The sequence below is a fragment of the Saccostrea cucullata genome, unplaced genomic scaffold, assembly GCF_032062105.1.
Source record: "Saccostrea cucullata isolate Sc308-1 unplaced genomic scaffold, CSIRO_AGI_Scuc_v1 ctg83, whole genome shotgun sequence".
Lineage (NCBI taxonomy): Eukaryota > Metazoa > Mollusca > Bivalvia > Ostreida > Ostreidae > Saccostrea > Saccostrea cuccullata.
In genome coordinates, this window is record NW_026929751.1 from 54,498 (window position 1) to 73,500 (window position 19,003).

At 32.7% G+C, this 19,003-nt stretch overlaps 2 protein-coding genes across 2 annotated transcripts; both read right to left on the reverse strand.

Moving 5' to 3' along the window:
- Positions 1–1,706: 1,706 nt before the first annotated feature.
- Positions 1,707–6,634, reverse strand: LOC134282116 (mucin-2-like). Its single transcript, XM_062764561.1, has 11 exons — positions 6,538–6,634; positions 6,007–6,075; positions 5,700–5,811; positions 4,661–4,752; positions 4,469–4,543; positions 4,030–4,132; positions 3,328–3,861; positions 2,894–3,014; positions 2,516–2,733; positions 2,280–2,403; positions 1,707–1,940 (listed from the first exon to the last, which is right to left on the reverse strand). The coding sequence occupies exons 2-11, from the start codon at positions 6,016–6,018 to the stop codon at positions 1,760–1,762; spliced, it is 1,572 nt and encodes a 523-aa protein (XP_062620545.1). The 5' UTR covers positions 6,019–6,075; positions 6,538–6,634; the 3' UTR covers positions 1,707–1,759.
- A 7,811-nt stretch (positions 6,635–14,445) lies between these two features.
- Positions 14,446–16,209, reverse strand: LOC134282117 (acetylcholine receptor subunit beta-type unc-29-like). Its single transcript, XM_062764563.1, has one exon. It carries the CDS (start codon positions 15,858–15,860, stop codon positions 14,628–14,630), a length of 1,233 nt encoding a protein of 410 aa, XP_062620547.1. The 5' UTR covers positions 15,861–16,209; the 3' UTR covers positions 14,446–14,627.
- Positions 16,210–19,003: the final 2,794 nt, after the last annotated feature.

Consider the following 19,003-nt stretch of genomic DNA (forward strand, 5'->3'; position numbering starts at 1 on the left):
TTTAAATTGTTTTAGAATAAAAATTCAATTATTTCAACTATATTATAATACAATAAATATTTTTTAAAAGAAATAATAATCTTGAAATATAATACTTCAGTAGAAGAAAAAAAATCTCATCAATAATTATAGCAATAGTCTGGTTTTAAAAATTGTTTATACGTGGAGAATAGTCTTCTATATCAAATATAAGTATCATTTGCAGATGATAAGGGTATATTGCTAATTACAGTGTATGAAAGAAAAGTAGACAGTGAAGTAGTTAGTCATCACATTTATAAAAAAGGGCTTTATTGCTGGGTTACGAATTCATTAAAATCTCTTTCTAGTAAAATAACCAAATACGAAACAGATGTGTAAGACTCTGTTATATCTTTTATTTCAAGTTCAATTTATATTCTGATTCAACATAGGAATGGTGTTAAATATATTTACATATGTAATTGATGACACCTTGTCAATATATAAAAAATCCGAGATGAATGTCACAGCGATTTATTTCTTCTGTTTTTAATAAGGTTTTGAAAATTGCTGTTTTTTATGAATACAAAAACAAACAACTCCACCAAGAACAGGGTACATATTGGAATTCTGACAATTTTTGAAAGACCCGATCTTTGAAAATTAATTTGACATTGTCAATCAGAAACTCGGGCATCTTCTTAATATCAACTTCAGATTACTTGTGTGTACAATCTGAATTTTTTTTTTACAAAATAATTTTGCCAATGACCAATGACGAGGTAAGTAAAATTACAAGTTCCATTTTTTATTATTGAAGAAGCAGCTGTAAATAATGCCAAGAAGCCTGGACTGTTATTTATCATAGGGAATGGTTAAATAATGTGTTGAAAAATCGAACGTTTTGATGTTATTTATTTTTGATAAAATTTTGTGATTTCAAGATTTTCTATTGATGTTATTTATTTTTGATAAAATTTTGTGATTTCAAGATTTTCTAGTTTAGGTATCCACATCTAATATACATGTACACCACTCCTTTAATATCTCAATATACAGTACTCCTGAAGGTCTCCTTCACTGCTGTTAATAATATTTTAGTAATGGCAGAACATATATGAAACACCTCATGAAGCTATTACGTACTTCATACGCGATAGTATGGAAATATAATAAAGTAAGTAAAAATCAGGAGTTCTTGCGTAATGACTAAAAATGATATATTTATTTGAAGGATATGTTGTTCAGTACTTGATTAAGGCTTTACTACAGTGTTTAGATCACACAGAGGAAATATGGAATTTTTATTTTCATAATTAGCTTGTAATTGAAAATATAATTTTTCAGATAACAAAAATGAAAGGGCAAATTCAAAAATAAAAGTAAAAAATAAACAAAAAAGAAAAGTTTCTTAGATGATTACACATAATAAAAAGCTGTATCAAAGCCTCTCATTATTGCATCAGAAGTAGTAATCTAGATCCATGGACACCTATTTCTGTATGCGAAGATTAATTCATAATTGAATCTTGAAATATATACGAAAGGATGCAGTTTATCAATTATGCATTACCTCCTGTAAATAAATCAGAACCATATTGTTGATTTACTCAAAATGAAAAAAAACATCAAATTTACTATCGTAAATGACATTTGATGACCATTCTCGAGAAATATGGAAGTTTTCCCCTAGAATACATTATATAAAAACAGTCCAAGCCACAAAATTTTTAATGCAAGATAACAAACGCAAGCAAACATATCCATCTTTAATTATCAATACTTTAACATGTTTGTTTTATTCCTTGTACAAGGTATTTTGTGGAGGTCGTGCATGCTCGTTACAGTTCGATGTTGTACAACAGAATGTGCACTCAAGCCGCATGTTTTCACGAATGTTCTCATTAAATATGGAACACAACAAGTTATATCTGGTAGATTCATAGTACTGACTATGACATTCCTGCTTGGATCCGCACCTGTTGGCCCAAACAATTCTTATCAATATATGTTTGCAACTAATAAAGAAATTATGTGTGTTTAACATATAACATCTATCTTTGTAACTTTCAACTGTATAAAAGTTTCTATCATTGTTACTTTCAACTGCATAAAAGCTAAAAAAAAACACGAGAAAACAATAAACAAATACAGCAAAGAAAGAAAACGCTTTGACAGTCTTCTTATTTTTTCATTTCAGTGCAACATAATAAGGGTAGGCGCCAAGAATCATAGTCTTTAAAATTTTCAAAATGATCGACGTTGACGGTAAAAATAACTTTCGAATTTATCAAAAAATAATATTTAAGTCTGCAAACCTTTTTGTTATATGTGAAATGCCCCACTGAGAATTGCTATAATGATTCAAACAATATGGCGTACTTCCGGTACAAGTCGACAAAGTTCCAGCGCCATGGCAATCATCGCAAATGTAACAATTAGCTGAAAAGGGCCCCTTATTTTATTTACATTTTGAATTAAAATTTCAATAATCAAGAAAAAATTTAAAGAAAATTATTCTGATATATAGCTGAATGTAAAAGTGTTTAATTACTAGATTGCACTGTCGGAAGGGTTATAGGGTTAGGTGGAATCACAGTTGGATGGAAGGGACTTGCCGGGGAGGCAATGGTGTCATGGTTACATAGTTCCCCAGTACAGCAGTAGAAGCACATGAACTCCGCGAAATAGCTGTGGGAGGAGCTGTATCTGTCACAGTAGAAGGAGGAACTCTCACGTGGTACCCAGTAGCACTGACCAGCCGTGGCACAACTAAAGTGAAATCAAAACATCTTCAATTTAAATTAAATTTAAAAAGAATGAAAATAAAAGAACCCAATTTTAATGCACTATAAGATTTATATATGATTTGCTACAAAGACTATCATATTTTTCATAAACACGAATCGTCTATCAGTATGTTTACAATTACCCTTTGGCAACTTCAGCTTTACCATCAACATAGTTAGTTAGGTTATTCAGACAATATGGCGCTTCATCTGGACAATTAATGACCGTCTGAAGGTTAGAGTTCTTGCTACTTCCATAACATCCTGTTACAATGGTAAAACACAAGTTTTTACAGAAGATTATTAGAATTATTAAACACAGTGTTATACTGAGGATAAAGACAAAATTATCCATCTTGTCAAATTGAAAAACAGAGGGGCTTTATTTTAATGATTTATACCCTGTTTAAGAATGACAAGAGACACTTTAATCAGTTAAATTACGTGCTAAAATGTAAGCAAACGTATAATACTGATATCACAGAAAGCGATTCATGACATCCCACATGATCCCATTTTAAAAGCTGACAAAGCATAGAAATCTTTTTGCTGATTGATAAAAGAAAAAAGTACTTGCTGTTGGCTGGGGGCTCCGTGGAAGTTGTTGGCAATGTCGTAGTTGTTGTGGTCGGGAGAGTTGTTGTCTCAGTTGTCATTTGAGTTGTCTTTGTATGAGATATAGGAATATAATGTGCGGATGTTGTAATTGGTATGAGAGGAAGTGAAGGAGTATGTTGTTCTGGTGTGGGGGTATGTTGTTGTACAGTCGGAGTGTGTTGTTGTACGGTCGGGGTGTGTTGTTCTACAGTTGGAGTGTGTTGTTCTACAGGTGTAGTTTGTTGTCCGGGTGTTGAAGTATGTTGCTCGGGCGTTCTACTCACAGGGTTTGTTAAAGTGACAAAAACTTGTTGAGTGGTTGGAGTTTGTGTTGTCGGGGGATTTGTTATAGGAATAAACTGATCCCCTGTTGTTGTTGTTGCAGTTGTTGTTGTAGAAAGAGTAGTATGTGTTGTTGACACTGGTTTCTTTGTCGTCGTCGTCCTTACTGGAGTTGTTGTTTTCATGGTATGTTGAGTTTTGTGTGTATTGGAATTCACAATAGACGTCTGGTCTTCAAATAAAAATCAAAGCACTGCTCATATTTTACCTAGAGGGTTTTGGATAAGTATACATACAAGTACATAAAAATACTTTTTAAGCGCACTCAAATAGATGCATATTTTTTCTGAATTCATAAACTTATTTTATTTTTAAAATGTGTATTACAAAAATAAAATACCCCAGAATATATTGCAATAATCTGTGTTGCAGCAATGTTTTTTCATGGCTAATTCATCCCTTTTGCCGAAAATTATGGGCTGACTTCGTAGGATTTCACAAACCTATCAATGAGTTTTACAGTTTCAAGTCAATAATAAAGTGGCTAATCTTACAATCTTAACGGCTCAGTTTCTTTATTTTAAACTAGGCTGATATTTTTTTTATTCCTTTGCATAGAGTTAAAATTATGATAAGGGACATCCTCAGTAAGTTCAAAACAAAATGCCAACAAACACATTGAAACGTTGTTCAAAAAACTTAACTTACCTTAGTTTGAAGTTAAACTTTTAACTGTGCTACTTGTACAATGATTACAAAAGTTAATTTTCAAATAATCCATACCAATAAAACAACAATATCAATATTGAAATTCAAGAAATATATTAGCTTAGACATACCTCATGGTTTGAGCAGCTCAGATGTATTCTCTTTTGATACGTGCTCGTGTCCAAATATTGATAGAACATGCATTCCTAGGGAAAATATAATCTCATACTAGTATATACACACGATTTGTGCAGGCTTTTAATTAAAGCTGATTTGTTTTGAATGTTTCATATGATAGGACTGGAAAAAACCAACCTGCCTACCTGCCCAGGGTTACACAGGATGGCATGTTGACACTGGGAGGCGTACTTCTCGTCCTCTGAACAACTCATACACGCAATTCTACTGCCAGTACCTACCAGTTTAAAGATGAGATTACAGAATGGTCATCGTTGCAAACCACGGCCAAAATGTACGATTCTCTTCCATTCTAGAGTAGGAGAGATCTATATGCTACTCCGAACCGTGGCTTGAGACGATGGATAAAGGTAAGTTAATAGTTTAATATTCAACATGTAATGAGAACATATACTGTGAAAAACAATATAAAAAAGGAACGTAACTTTATAACTTTATATAACGATCCGTTTCAGAAACATTTACCTCATTATTATAATTGTAGCTACCAGGTATTGCAAAAACATCCATCTCTTACCAGTAATGGGCCAAAATACAAATCACTTACCCAGGCACACATTAAAGCCATCAGCTTTATAAAAAGTATCATCTTGTAATGCATATAACAACAGTTGTGAATAACCTATAACCTGTAGCTCATTCAAACAGTTACTGATGCAATAGCACGTATCTTGTGTTTCACAACAAACATTGGAGTTACAACGTCTTTTTTGTAGCCCATAAATAGGTTGATATTACAAAAATATTTACTCCATAGCCCATTGTAACGGTATTACGAAAACATCTGCCCAATAAACCTGTCAGAATAGTCGGTTAGACAATCGCTTTTACCCTGTAACCTCTCAGAAAAGTCGATACTAACACTTACCCTGTAGCCCATTAAAATCGTCGATAATTGCAATAACACCTACATTGTAGCCTATTAAAACCGTCGGTTTTGTTGTAGCACCTTCCCTGTATATTTCATTACAATAATAATTGTAATAGCACTTTCCATGTAGTCCAATACAGCCGTCGGTATTGTATTAACACCTTCTCTTTAGCCCATTTCAACCGTCGATAATTGCAATAAAACCTACCCTGTAGCCAGTTACAACCGTCGACAATTGAAATAACACCTACCCTGTAGCCCATTACACCGTCGATAACTGCAATAACACCTACCCTGTAGCCCATTACAACCGTCGGTATGACAGCATTTCTGTTGTGTGATGACACTTCCTTGAGGAAGTTCACCAGACTGGTCGACCTTTTGGAATCCTAAGGAAGAACAGTCCTGTAAAACAAGCGAATTACGTCACAGTCTCCGATATTGTGTCAGATCAGCTCGAATTTAATATTATTGTCGGGATATGAAAGCTTGTTACATTGAAAAACCGACGGTTCAACTCTATTGCAAGTTACTGTAAATGAACCGTTATCGAAAAAAGTATACATTAGTCAAAATCACAAGTGGTATTTTTATCCTTACCGAATCAGGCATGCAACCAGTGTAAAGTCTTGACTGTCCATGTATACTGTACGTTGTCGTAAAACATTGCTGGAAAAAAATCTTCATGTCAATCAATGATGACGTCAACATTATAGCTTTTTATCCCATACAATTCTTTTACCTAAGAAGTAAAAGCTGGAGTTGGCAATTTTAGACGATAAATTATAGCACTAATAAATGGCTATAAAAAAGTACATCTAGCGTATTTTTATCATTGGCTAACTTTTTTATTTATATATGATAGTTGTATCAATTGATAACTTTACATCCACATATAATATATTGGTATCAGTGGATTACATTACATTCACTTAAATATAATATCATTTTAATCATTAATTGACAAAATAAAGGGTCTTCGGTGGGAGGATAACAATGCTACTCATGAATAATATTTCATATCATTGGTGAAGTTAAATTGTAATTATTGATAAACATATTTCAAATTTCATCCAAGTCACAACCAAAAAGAAGCATTACTGCTAAAATATGAAAGGATGACGTACCTACCTCTCCGACATGACACAACTGGAAATTGTGGCACTGCTGATTATGTATGTGTCCTTGACAGTGAGAACACAAAAGTCGTCCTAAACGTAGAAAAAATATTCAAATTTTCAAACTTTTTAAAAAAATTCTGAGACAGAGTAAATTGTTTTTTTTCAGTAATGTAATAGAAACTTAAGTAATGGAAATGGATGTTTTATTTAATTGATGCATTTAGTATTTTTTATATGAATGTACATTAATCCTTGAGAAAGTGATATATATTTAGAAAAAAAGATGAACTCACCATTGTAAGCTCCATGTACTGTCGATACTAGCACAAGAACTATATAAATTCATGATTAAATAAAAAAGAATTGATGCATTTCGTCAATTTCGGTATTTTTCAAGATCTTTAATGAAAAATCATCATTACATATATAATGTTAAAGAAGAAAAACAAAAGTACAAACCTAGTAACATGCGATTGAGGGCAGTCATTATTCACTTGATTACATACAGACAGGGGAAGGAGATAAGGCTTGACCCTAAATTGTCCGACATGAGGAGTTCCTCGGATAGAACTAAGTAATGATAAGCCAATTAATAGTTAAAAAATAAAAATAAAAAACCTAACACCGCCATACTAGTATATTTTTCGAATCCTTAAGAAATATTTGAGAAATAAGTATATTTTTGTAATCTTTCAATTTGTTCCAAACCAGTTTTCTGCTCATTTAACAGTCTGATTAAAATCAAACCTTCACTGGCTCCTTTTTATTGTTTTGTCGCGTGAAGAACTAGTGAAGGTTTGATTTTAATCAGACTCAAACCTTCACTAGCTCCTTTTTATTGTTTTGTCGCGTGAAGAGCTAGTGAAGGTTTGATTTTAATCAGACTGCTCATTTAATTTCTTCAGATGCAATTCATTTGTTCAAGAGAGCGAAAAAAGAAATTTTTCATTTAAAAAAAAAATAATTACACAAAAACCCGTCCTTGTTTGTCAAAAATATACACAGTTAGACAAAAACGTCTATCGATACCATAGCAAGAAAGATAATTCCCACCTTATCGAAGGAAATAATCTTGAGTGTTTCTTCTCTTCTACTTTTCTTCAGTATCCTAGGGCACAACGGTATCTCAAAGATTAACTTATCAAGGACCACTGTTGTATGTATTTTTAAAGACTGTCATGCTGGACAATCATTACTGGTGACGTAAATTAAGTTAATGACCTTCAATCTTGTATTTTAAAAGGGAAAAAATTTAGGGAACCGCGATCATTCAACTGGCATCATAAATAATTCAATAAATATTGTGAATTCCATGGAATTCAGGCGACGGACCAAACATGCTAAAAATAATAATGATTGACACTTTGTCAGAAGGGATGAAAGTATCAGAGTGAGGGACAATATGAAAATCATCTATCTTTCTGTCTTCAATGATTAATTCAGAAGTAAATTAAGAATTAGATTGATCAGTTATGCTGACAAGGCAGGATTAAACATTGTCTTTGTTTGGCTCATTACTAGTATTCTGATTGTATTTTAGAGGAACGGTGGTTTTATTCTGCCATTGGCAATCCAATTTATACCCATAACTCCATTTCTAAGGAAATTGTTCAAAATCATGTGTAAATTTTAAAATATTTTTTATATTCCCAACAATCAGACTTGACTTGAATACCGTACGTACGTATGCTGGATCCGATTCCTATACATGTATTTCCTGAAAAGTCCATATAAACAACGATGCATACCATGTTGCATTTAAATGTTCTACCAAGCCTCTTTCTCTTTTACTAAAATAATAACAGCACTAAAGGAGAAACTTCTGGAGTATTGTACAGCAATATATTTGAGAAGTGGTAAAAATAATATGTGGATACTTAAAAACTCCAAGGAACTTTTAGAAATCAATAACATCAAATGTACTTTTCAACACTTGATACGACCTTTCCCCATGACAATTTGAATTCAAGGCTTTTTGACACTTGCTTTTTCAATAAACATGAAACTCGAAAATACTTACCTTCTCATTGGTCATTTGCAAAACATTTTGTTGTACACAAAAGTACTCTGAAATTAATAAGAAAAAGATGCTTGAGTTTCTAATTGATAATATCTATGTCGTTTTAGAAGAGCTGGTCTTCAAACAATCCGTCGGAATTTCCATTGGTACCAACAGGGACTCTTTAGTAACATACCTATTCTATTCTTGTATTCTAGTGAACCATTAGTCACTGAAAAAAAATCAAAATTTGCTGTTTTTGAATAAGTCTGCTTCATGAAAAAAAAAATGAAAACAGGTCGACGTACGTTTTGATGCTTTTAATATTTGAAAGCAACAAATCCCTTTCTTAGAAAATTTTAAATTACCTTTCTATTTTTTGCTTTCCAGGAATCTTGTTGGGTAGGAATGTTGTGCAGTAATCTTTGTAGGATCAAATTGAATACTTCAGATTGTATCTCTCATATTCTTCAGAATTGTTTCAAGACATGCAATCAAAATAGAAATAGGGTTCCAAATACAGCACCAATAATATTGTTTGTTTTGTAATGAAATACGTTAATATTAATGACTCTCTCTTAGTTGATTAAGACATGTAAGTTGTAACTTGTGTTACCATTGTATATTAATGAAATATGTTCAAACTAATAATCTGCCAAATAAATCTGTTTTATTGTAGATGTACAAGTAATGAAATCTGTGCAAAGTGCTTATAATAAGTAAGATCTTGATTTTAAAAGCACGATATATCCCAGTGAGCTTGAAATAAAAGATATTATAGAGTCTGACACATATGTTCCCTGTTTGGATATTTTAATAGAAAAAAACTTAAATGGTAATCTAACAACCATGATAAACCTACCTATACAACAATATACCTTTATCACCTGCATATGGGGGTCATTTCATTCAGTTGATGCGCAAGAGAATGCTCTAAATATGAGTAATTTATAAAACGAGATAATTTATTGACAAACATCATGATGAAAAAAATGAAACAAGAAAATTAACAGTTTCGTTTAAAGTCATCATTTCTAAGTGCTATGGTAGATACATCTGCAAATTCAATCCCTCATTTACTCAAATGCTGACTGACGTTTTCAATACTCTTGGTCAGACAATTATTTATACACTTTAATGTCCACGGATTTCCCGTTATTTATTTCCCGAGAAATGTTTTATGAAAGATAAAAGCCGAGGCGAAGCACACGGTGGGTGTGACCATTCACGAAAACAAGGACTTTATTTCTATTCTGCTACATGTACTAGCAGCCCTAAAATACGACTGATCTTTTCTCTATAGAGAAACGAATTAGGTCACCATGCTGCGTTAACGCTGTTCCATTTAACACCGGAGTGTAAATTTGTTTGTTTACCTGTGAAAATAGTGCAGACAATTTGAGCCTTTCGCTGCATTAAAATTAGCCTTTTATTATTGTAGCTTAAAAAAAATCTTTTTGAATATACAATATCAAATCAGTTTCCTATTTTACCACTTTATTACCAAGATCCAGTTTAAATATATTTCTTTGAAACCTACATTCAATACTTTTGCAATATACAGTGTTTAAATTGCAAAAAGAATGTGGTTTAAATATGTAAAAGTCAAATGTACATTTCAACTGCACAGGTTTTATACGTGTTTCTGATCAGATAATTTTTTGATGACGTGATTTATTGGAGATAAAATTGTAGTGATTCCCGTTATTTCCCGTTTATGAAAGAAGCACAACAGCATCCTCCATGGCATATCCCTGTTTGGTCTGCTTCTGATTTGTTTTGTGTAAATTGACTTTTGATTGCTGTTCGTTATCTCCATATATTTCTGCTAAATATTATAAATGAATTAATAAAAATAAAAGAGAACACAGAGTAAGACAAATTAAGTCACACAATCACACAATTAACCAACAAAAAGTGTACATCCAAAAATGCAAAATTTATGCAATTTTGATACTTTGGAATAGACCTATATATTAAAAACTTAAAACTAGTTCTTCATGAAAATGTAATCAAAATCCAGCATCTGAAGCAAGATTGAAATAAACATTCAGATGTCATTTGTGCAACATTATATAAGCCTTATAGTTTCTTGGTGATAGACCTGCACCCATAACTTTTACGAGGTATATTATCTGGAAAACGTAAATTCAGCATCTGAAGCAAGTCCATTAGTGTGCATCCTAAAGTATCATCCATGCAAGTTTTTCAACATAGAGCTCAAAGTTACTTGGAAATGAAACCTGTATAAAAAACTAATCTTTTCACTAATCCGGAAAATGTGTCAGATTCAGCAATTTTTTTAGATGTACCATCCATGCAAGTTTGGTCATTATAGGCTCAAAGTTGCTTGGAAATGAATCCTGCACCATAAACTTTAACCTATATATTTTCAGATTCAGCAAGCAAAGAATGCATCCTAAGATGTACCATCCAGGCAAGTTTAGTCATTATAGGGTTCATAGTACCTTGGAAATGAAACCTGCACCAAAACTTTTAACCTGTTCACTCAACCGGAAAATGTAGGTCAGATTCAGCATCCGAAGCAAGTCTTGTAATATGCATCCTAAGATGAACCATCCATGCAAGTTTGGTCATTATATGTCTCATAGTAACTTGGAAATTTGCACCAAAAACTTTAACCTGTTCACTCGACCGGAAAATGTAGGTCAGATTCAGCATCCGAAGCAAGACTGGTAGTATGCATCCTAAGATGTACCATCCATGCAAGTTTGGTCATTATATGTCTCATAGAAACTTGGAAATGAAACCTGCACCAAAAACTTTAACCTGGGGTCAGATTCAGCATCCGAAGCAAATAGAATGCATCCTAAGATGTACCATCCATGCAAGTTTGGTCATTATAGGGCTCATAGTATCTTCGAAATGAAACCTGCACCAAAAACTTTAACCTGTTCACTCAACCAGAAAATGTAGGTCAGATTCAGCATCCGAAGCAAGTCTGGTAGTATGCATCCTAAGATGTACCATCCATGTAAGTTTGGTCAACATAGGGCTTATAGTTACTCAGAAATGAGACCTACACCAAAAACTGCACCAAAAATGTTAACTTGCACCAAAAACATTAACCTGGTCATTCCTTTGCTGAAATTGCAGCATCTGAAACTTTGATTGGTACAATGAAACACATTAGAAATATCTTCCATGCATGTCTAATCAATATAGGACATAGAAGTACTTAAAAAGAAAACTGCTCCAAAAAACTTAACCTTAACCCGGGACGCCGACGCCGACGCCGACACCGACACCGACGCCGACACCGACGCCGACGCCGAGGGTATCACATAGCTCCCCCCAACTTCGTTGAGGTGAGCTAAAAAGTCTCTTCCAGTGGCCTTCAATTCGACAATTAGATAAATTGGTGACGTTTTCAAGAAAACAGCATTCATATTCATTCAAATGCTGATTCCATACATCTCAAACATGAAATAAAAGAGGACACAGAGTTTGTCCCTCAGTTTTAAATTTGGATGTTTTACTAGAGAAAGATATTGATCGCAAATTTACAACAGAACTTCTCAAATAAACATTCAGATGTCATCAACATTTTGATAGCTTTTCTATTTTATGTTGAAATAAATCATCAACACCTCCATAAAGGATTTAATTTTTCCATTAGATTTTAAACACAAGAGCATAATCTGTGTAGAGCGATTTTTTTTTAAATACAAAAGAGTCTAGGTCCTGACTAAAAAGTTTAAGATATATATATTTTTTGAAAACTAGACTTTAATATGAATTATCTCTTGACTTGCTCTGCAGAAATTCATGGGAGCTAAAATTAACCTTTTTGGTTTTTCGAATTTTCCATTTGGTCGACGTATGTTCTGATGCTTTTGATATTTGAAAGCAACAAATCCTTTTCTTAGAAAATTTTTATTACCTTTCTATTTTTTGCTTTCCAGGAATCTTGTTGGGTAGGAATGTTGTGCAGTAATCTTTGTATGATCAAAATGAATACTTCAGATTGTATCTCTCATATTCTTCAGAGTTGTTTCAAGACATGCAATCAAAATAGATATAGGGTTCAAAATACAGCACCAATAATATTGTTTGTTATGTAATAAAATAAGTTGATTAATGTCTTAGTTGATTAAGACATGAATGTAAGTAATTGACTCTCTGGCATCAAATATCTGAATAATCTGCCAAATAAATCTGTGTTATTATAGATGTACAAGTAATGATATCTGCGCAAAGTGCTTATGATAAGTAAGATCTTGATTTTAAAAGCACGATATATCCCAGTGAGCTTGAAATAAAAGATATTATAGAGTCTGACACATATGTTCCCTGTTTGGATATTTCACTAGAAAAAAGTAAAATGGTAATCTAACAACCACGTTTCATGATAAACCTACCTATACAACAATATACCTTTATCACCTGCATATGTAGTTCATATCATTCAGTTGATGCGCAAGAGAATACTCTACGTATGAGTAATTTCTAAAACGAGATAATTTATTGACAAACATCATGATGAAAAAAAAATGAAAGAAGAAAGTTAACAGTTTCGTTTAAAGTCATCATTTCTAAGTGCTATGGTAGATACAATGATACATGTACGTCAGCAAATTTAATCTCTCATTTAGTCAAAGGCTGACTGACGTTTTCCGTACTCTTTGTTAGACAATTATTTACACACCGTATTGTCAACGGATTTCCCGTTTATGAAAGAAGCACACGGCGGGTGTGACCGGTCGGCAGGGGATGCTCAATCCTCCTTGGGACCTGATCCCCCTAAAAATCATTGAAATTTTTAATGGAAAAAAAAAGAAATTACAAGGGACAAATATATACAGTTTACTAGTATGTAATTTTCTTTATTTTCGCAAAATACTTACCCATATGATATTTTTCCGTTTTCGACTGTAAATTGAGAATATTTGCTTTTTTATTTGATGATATTACTGGGATGTTATATTGAAAAAAAATCTAGTAAAAAAGCAGTGGTTTCTATAGTTGACCAAAGTTTTCCATTTATTTATTGTTAAAGTTTTGATTAGTTCTATATGCTTGTCAGTAAAGTGTCTTTTAATTCTTATGGGACCATCAATTCAAAGCATCGGAGAATAAGTTGCTTTCAAAGTAAATACGACAATTTGACATAAATATCGATAAATACCACAACCAATAAATGCCGCCGAATTCTCCAGAGATGTTGCATATTCACAGATTTATCAAACACTGTAGTCTTCAGGGTCGTAGTCTTCAGTCTAGCTATAAATAGTGTCAACATAGGGAGTGGAACAAAGTGGTGCTTTATATCTAGATGTTCTCCAGCTGAAATATGATCTTGGACAGCGTGAAGACCCGCAAACAAATCAATTAAATGCACATGTATGATTGAAACTGTATATTCTTAGCATAAATATTCAAAATTCATTCACACTTTGACATTTTGTGTTTCTATCATTCTAATCAGTTTTCAGAGGGTTAACATTGATAATATTCACTTCTACACTGTAACCCTGTTTCTTCTGTAGATTTCTACAGAATATTGATTTTATTTCATTTTACTATTAAAATAAATTTTGTACATCTAGATGAATATTGACAAAGGCACCACAAAGTGTCTTCTCTCAAAGCAATTTTTTTTGGTCGCATATCAATAACTTACCACATTTAAATGTTCATGCGTATAATATACTCTTCCGTACCGAATCAAGTGAGAGATATAAAACCTGTATGCAGGCGATAAAGGTATACACTGTATTGCTGCATAAGTAAGGGAAGTTGACAATAGAAAAGTTAAAGTCATCTCTATTGTCATAAAACAGCCTTCGCATGGTTTCAAAACATTTTGCGAATTCTGTTTCCAAATATATTTTTCAATTTACAACGCCACAATATTGTTCATGTATTAGAGTTATATTTCATTGATAATGACCGCTCCAAGAAATAATGAAATCATTTTAATCTTTATTATATTTCCAATATTGGTAATATTTTTTTTCAAATACGATAATTTTTAAAGGCTGTTGCTCTGTTGTCCTGTAATATAATAGAAATCTGTAATTTTATAGGCATCATTATAATATGACATAATAACGTCATTTTGAATGTTCGTTCGAAAATCATTCTATGTTTACAGTTACAAAGAACAAAAGGATCAACAAGACGTTGATGATGGTAACAATATAACCAAACATTTTGTCCAGTTCTATAGCTAATCTTTGCCAAGGATCTGTCTCAAAACCAAAATCCATCATCGTTTCGTGTTCATGTACACGCAGTGAACTTGGTTTTACGCTGTCATTTTTGCCATTTGAAACAAAATGATTATATACCCAAGTATACACCTTGTTCATTTTTGTTCCTTTTGGTTTAAAGTAGATATGGCTTACAAGGACCTCTAGTAGTATAGTAATGCCACTCATCATAAGATGCATGGTCATGAAAATTCCGAATTTAAACACATCTTCAGAAGTTCTAGGAACTGTTGAACTAATTAAAGTCATAAAGACGGCGAAGGTTAAAAATATTGCCATTGTCATGTCTATTTTCTCACCGGACTCAATGGGAACAAGGAAGCACACCATATTTAATACTGATAATAGAAGAATAGGCAGTACAATACTATACAAATAGAATAACGGTTTCCTATCCATTACAATGAAGAACTCCAGCTCAGTGAAATGTTTGTCGTTTTCTACGAGAACTGTTTTAATGCTTGAGCTAACAATGTCCCATTCTTCACTGAGGACATAGTTACTAAAGTCTATGTTATCGAACTTTGGTGTTAGCTTAACTTTCTCATCCTCTGAGTACCAAGTTCCAATACGAATGGGGCACACTTGGCTATCAAAAGGGTATCGGCTGATGTCCACATCACATCCCGTCTGCACCTCCCTATTCCACCACAGTGTGACCTTGCCCGTATAGTCAATCAGTGATTTTCCATTCTCTGATTTTATCAAACACTTGTTGTTAGTAACTTCATTTGAAATACATATATCTGGTATCCAGATTTTTTCTTGAGGAACAACAATTGAGTCAATATTAGCAAAAAGGCTGCGGTTCCAAGTCATTTGTAGATCTGTCCATTCCAAGTCAATCCACACAGTAGTCCGAAGAGTTTGGGACCTCTCTATCAACGAATGTAGCGTTACTAAGTTGACGGAAACATTAACAGTGATCGGTTTGTCGCAATCTAGTGTTGGTCGCACATTCGGATTGTACTTGTTCACATTATCATTGAAGAGTTTTTCAAAAAGCATATATTCTGGATGTTCCTGGCGTTTAAATGCCAAAGTAGTTTTAACCTCGCAGTGCAATAAACAATACACCAAAATCCACATACTTAACATGTTGCTCAAATTTCATGAAGTGGTCACTGAAGCTCAGTTGCTGTTTCTTACATACTCTGTTCTTATGTTGCATAACTCTTGTCTAGCTCCTTATCTTTGATGAGAGCATATTGCACTCATTCTAAGAAAATCATCTAAAAATTGTCTGGGTGTAATAACGTATAAGATCCCCTGTAAAGATAGAGATTGAATTATGTAAATTCTAGTTCTAAAAAGATTGATGATTAGTGTTTTTTGAATGATATAATCAAACAGTAAAAGTGTGGTTCCATTAGAGAATGTTTTTTCTTCATAAAATAATGAAAAATGAAATCTCCGAGGGAATTAAAAATTCTAAGTGAAATAAAATCGAAACTTTTATCTGACCTAACTAGAAATTGCATCAGGCTCCGGGGCCATAAAACTAAAAGGAGCTCATTTTTTAAAATCTCAATCTCACTTTTACCAAAGAAATTAATATTAGAAAAGTAGGACCGGGGTCAAAAGTGAGCTCATCTAAAGTTTTATTGCCAGGCCCCAAGACCATAAACTGAGAATAGACTTAAGATAGAAGTATGACTTTTCATATCTTCTGTTTATTTAATAAATTTGCCTACAATTTGAATATTCATAACATTTGAATTTTAACATAACATAAATTTGTTGGACTGAATTTTTTGACTTATAAGTCCGTTTCTCAGTGTATGATCTTGGGGCCAGATGAAAATAACGTACATGAACTTTTTATTAATACATATCAATGCATGCATAAAGAAAATATTTTCTATCAATATTTAAATCATAACAACATAATCAATAAAATTGGAGTTTACAACCAAAATAGATAATTCTTACATCATATTCAATCTGAGTATGTGGCATATGATTCTTATTAGAATAATTTCTCTAATTGTCCGTGATGAATATTAATTGCCGATCGGAAGTGAGAACTGTCACAGACTAAAATGAAACTCAGAATAGATGTATCTATCGTTGTGTACTGTGTGATGTTTGGAATGACAATCTGGATAGTGAGAGGGGATTCACACGAGCCATGTATTCAAAGATTATGATACATGCATTAGACCTGTGCAAAATTCCTCCTCTCCAAATACGGTCGAAATCAGCTTAACGTGTTTCCATCCACACGTGATGCCATAGATCTTCTATCACTTGCTTACGATCTGATAAACTAAGTAGAAGATACAGATACTTCCCTTTTTGAAAATTAGAATAGCCTGAGGAATAAAATTTGATAAAAGCAAGTGTTAAATTGTGGTTTTAATTAATGACTATAATTATTCAAACTAATTTGTTTGACTGACTACAGGAACACTTTTAATGATAAGAAATAGGACATTAACGTATCATACTTAGTTGGTCACCAAAGAACTTAGAATTAAGTCTTCATCCTTTAAGAAATAAATATTTGCAAACAATCTTTTGGCAACATCTATGTGCAAATACAGTATACTCTTTTTATGGCAATATTTGCCTGTTTTGAAAGTAAAAAATCTATTCTGGTAACTAAGGAAATGTTTTTCCTTGGATACGACAATGTCGTTATGGTTGAAATCAGTATTTTTGTAAATTTTTTTGTTTGATTGTGACAGAAATAATCCATAAACACTGATTTCAAGAAAATTAATATTCTTGACTTTCCATTCAAAGTTCAAACTGACTTGGCCTCTTAATATGTTAAAAGCTTTTTGTCATATCTTTCCAGATATATGCATCGTCACGTAACATACTAGTATCAAGGGAGAAAAGGGGATTTGTTAGGGATGCTCAAATATTGCAGTATATCGTCCCTCTGTTTATAAAGGTTCTGCTACATGGGAATATTTTACTGCAGTTATCATAAACGAAGGGGCATTTATTGTGCTTTGCTGCTGGATTTTCTTGACCGTGAGGTGCCTTGAGAGTCCGTTCTAAAACACTTAATTACTGAACTTTGAAATATTCCTGCACCAAAGCCATTTGTAAAGAAAAAGTTTATAATGAATTTTTAACCAATAACTTAATGAAGAGACTGTTGTCTAAAACTTTAGATTTTAAAAAACATAAGAAAAGTATTTTATTATTATTGAGTTTTTAAAATGACGTGATTGAACGTAAATTTCAAAGACAATTAATAATCTAGAAACATAAAAACGAACCATAGAGTATTAAAATTTTTGAGAAATCTTGTTTTTTTTATAACAAGTACGTAAAGTATTGTCATGCATATTTCACAAAACAATTGAAACATCTATGAAAAAAGTTTTTATAATCTATTATGCTATCCTGCAACTGTGAAGAAAGCTTAAAACTCGGATCCAAGAAAGTTCCAGAGATGCAATCAAATGCCTAGGGGGAGTTAGCATCCTCTGTACACCGGTTATTCCCGCCGTGATCCCTAAGTATTATCAGGTAAAATCTAATGGAAAACAAAGGTCTAACAATTGGTATGAAACATGTCAAAATAAGATCCAGTGATAGGATATATTTGCTAACAAGATAATTATAACGACCATAAAATTTACATGATGCTGATTTTCAACGAATGTTGATTTTCCGATAACATTAACTTATTTGTCAGTAGCCTTCCTTTCTTATCGTCCTCAGAACACGCTCTCGAGTATAAACTAAATTAAGAGTCTTAAACCACATAGGCTGGCAATAGCGGAATATTACTACATAACAAGGAAAGTTGGCGATGGGAAACCTGAAGTCATCTGATTTTTCCATACGATTAAGTTGTTGGTTGGCCCTTATCATCAACAATCAGTAGAATATCTAGGTATGTAACAGATGTGATGACCTCTGTGGTATTTTTTTTCTCAACTTCACTGGGATATATCGAGTCGAAATATAAATGAAAGTAAACCTCGTTGATATACTGTGAAATCACAAATTTTAATGTCCACCACGAAATAAAAAGTATATAATTACCGAACAATTCTTCATCCACAAATTCAAGTCCCCACGAACCAAGAGTTTTTACTCAAACCACGAAAATTTGACCACAAGAAAATATGTGATTTTACAGTATTTGAATGTCGAGGTGAAAGTCACAGTAAGTGTACCAAAATTCCAAATAAAGTTTCCTTTTATGTTTTTTTAATCAATGTATTCATATTCCACAAATACTTTTGCATGATCCACATTAAGCAGATTTTCGT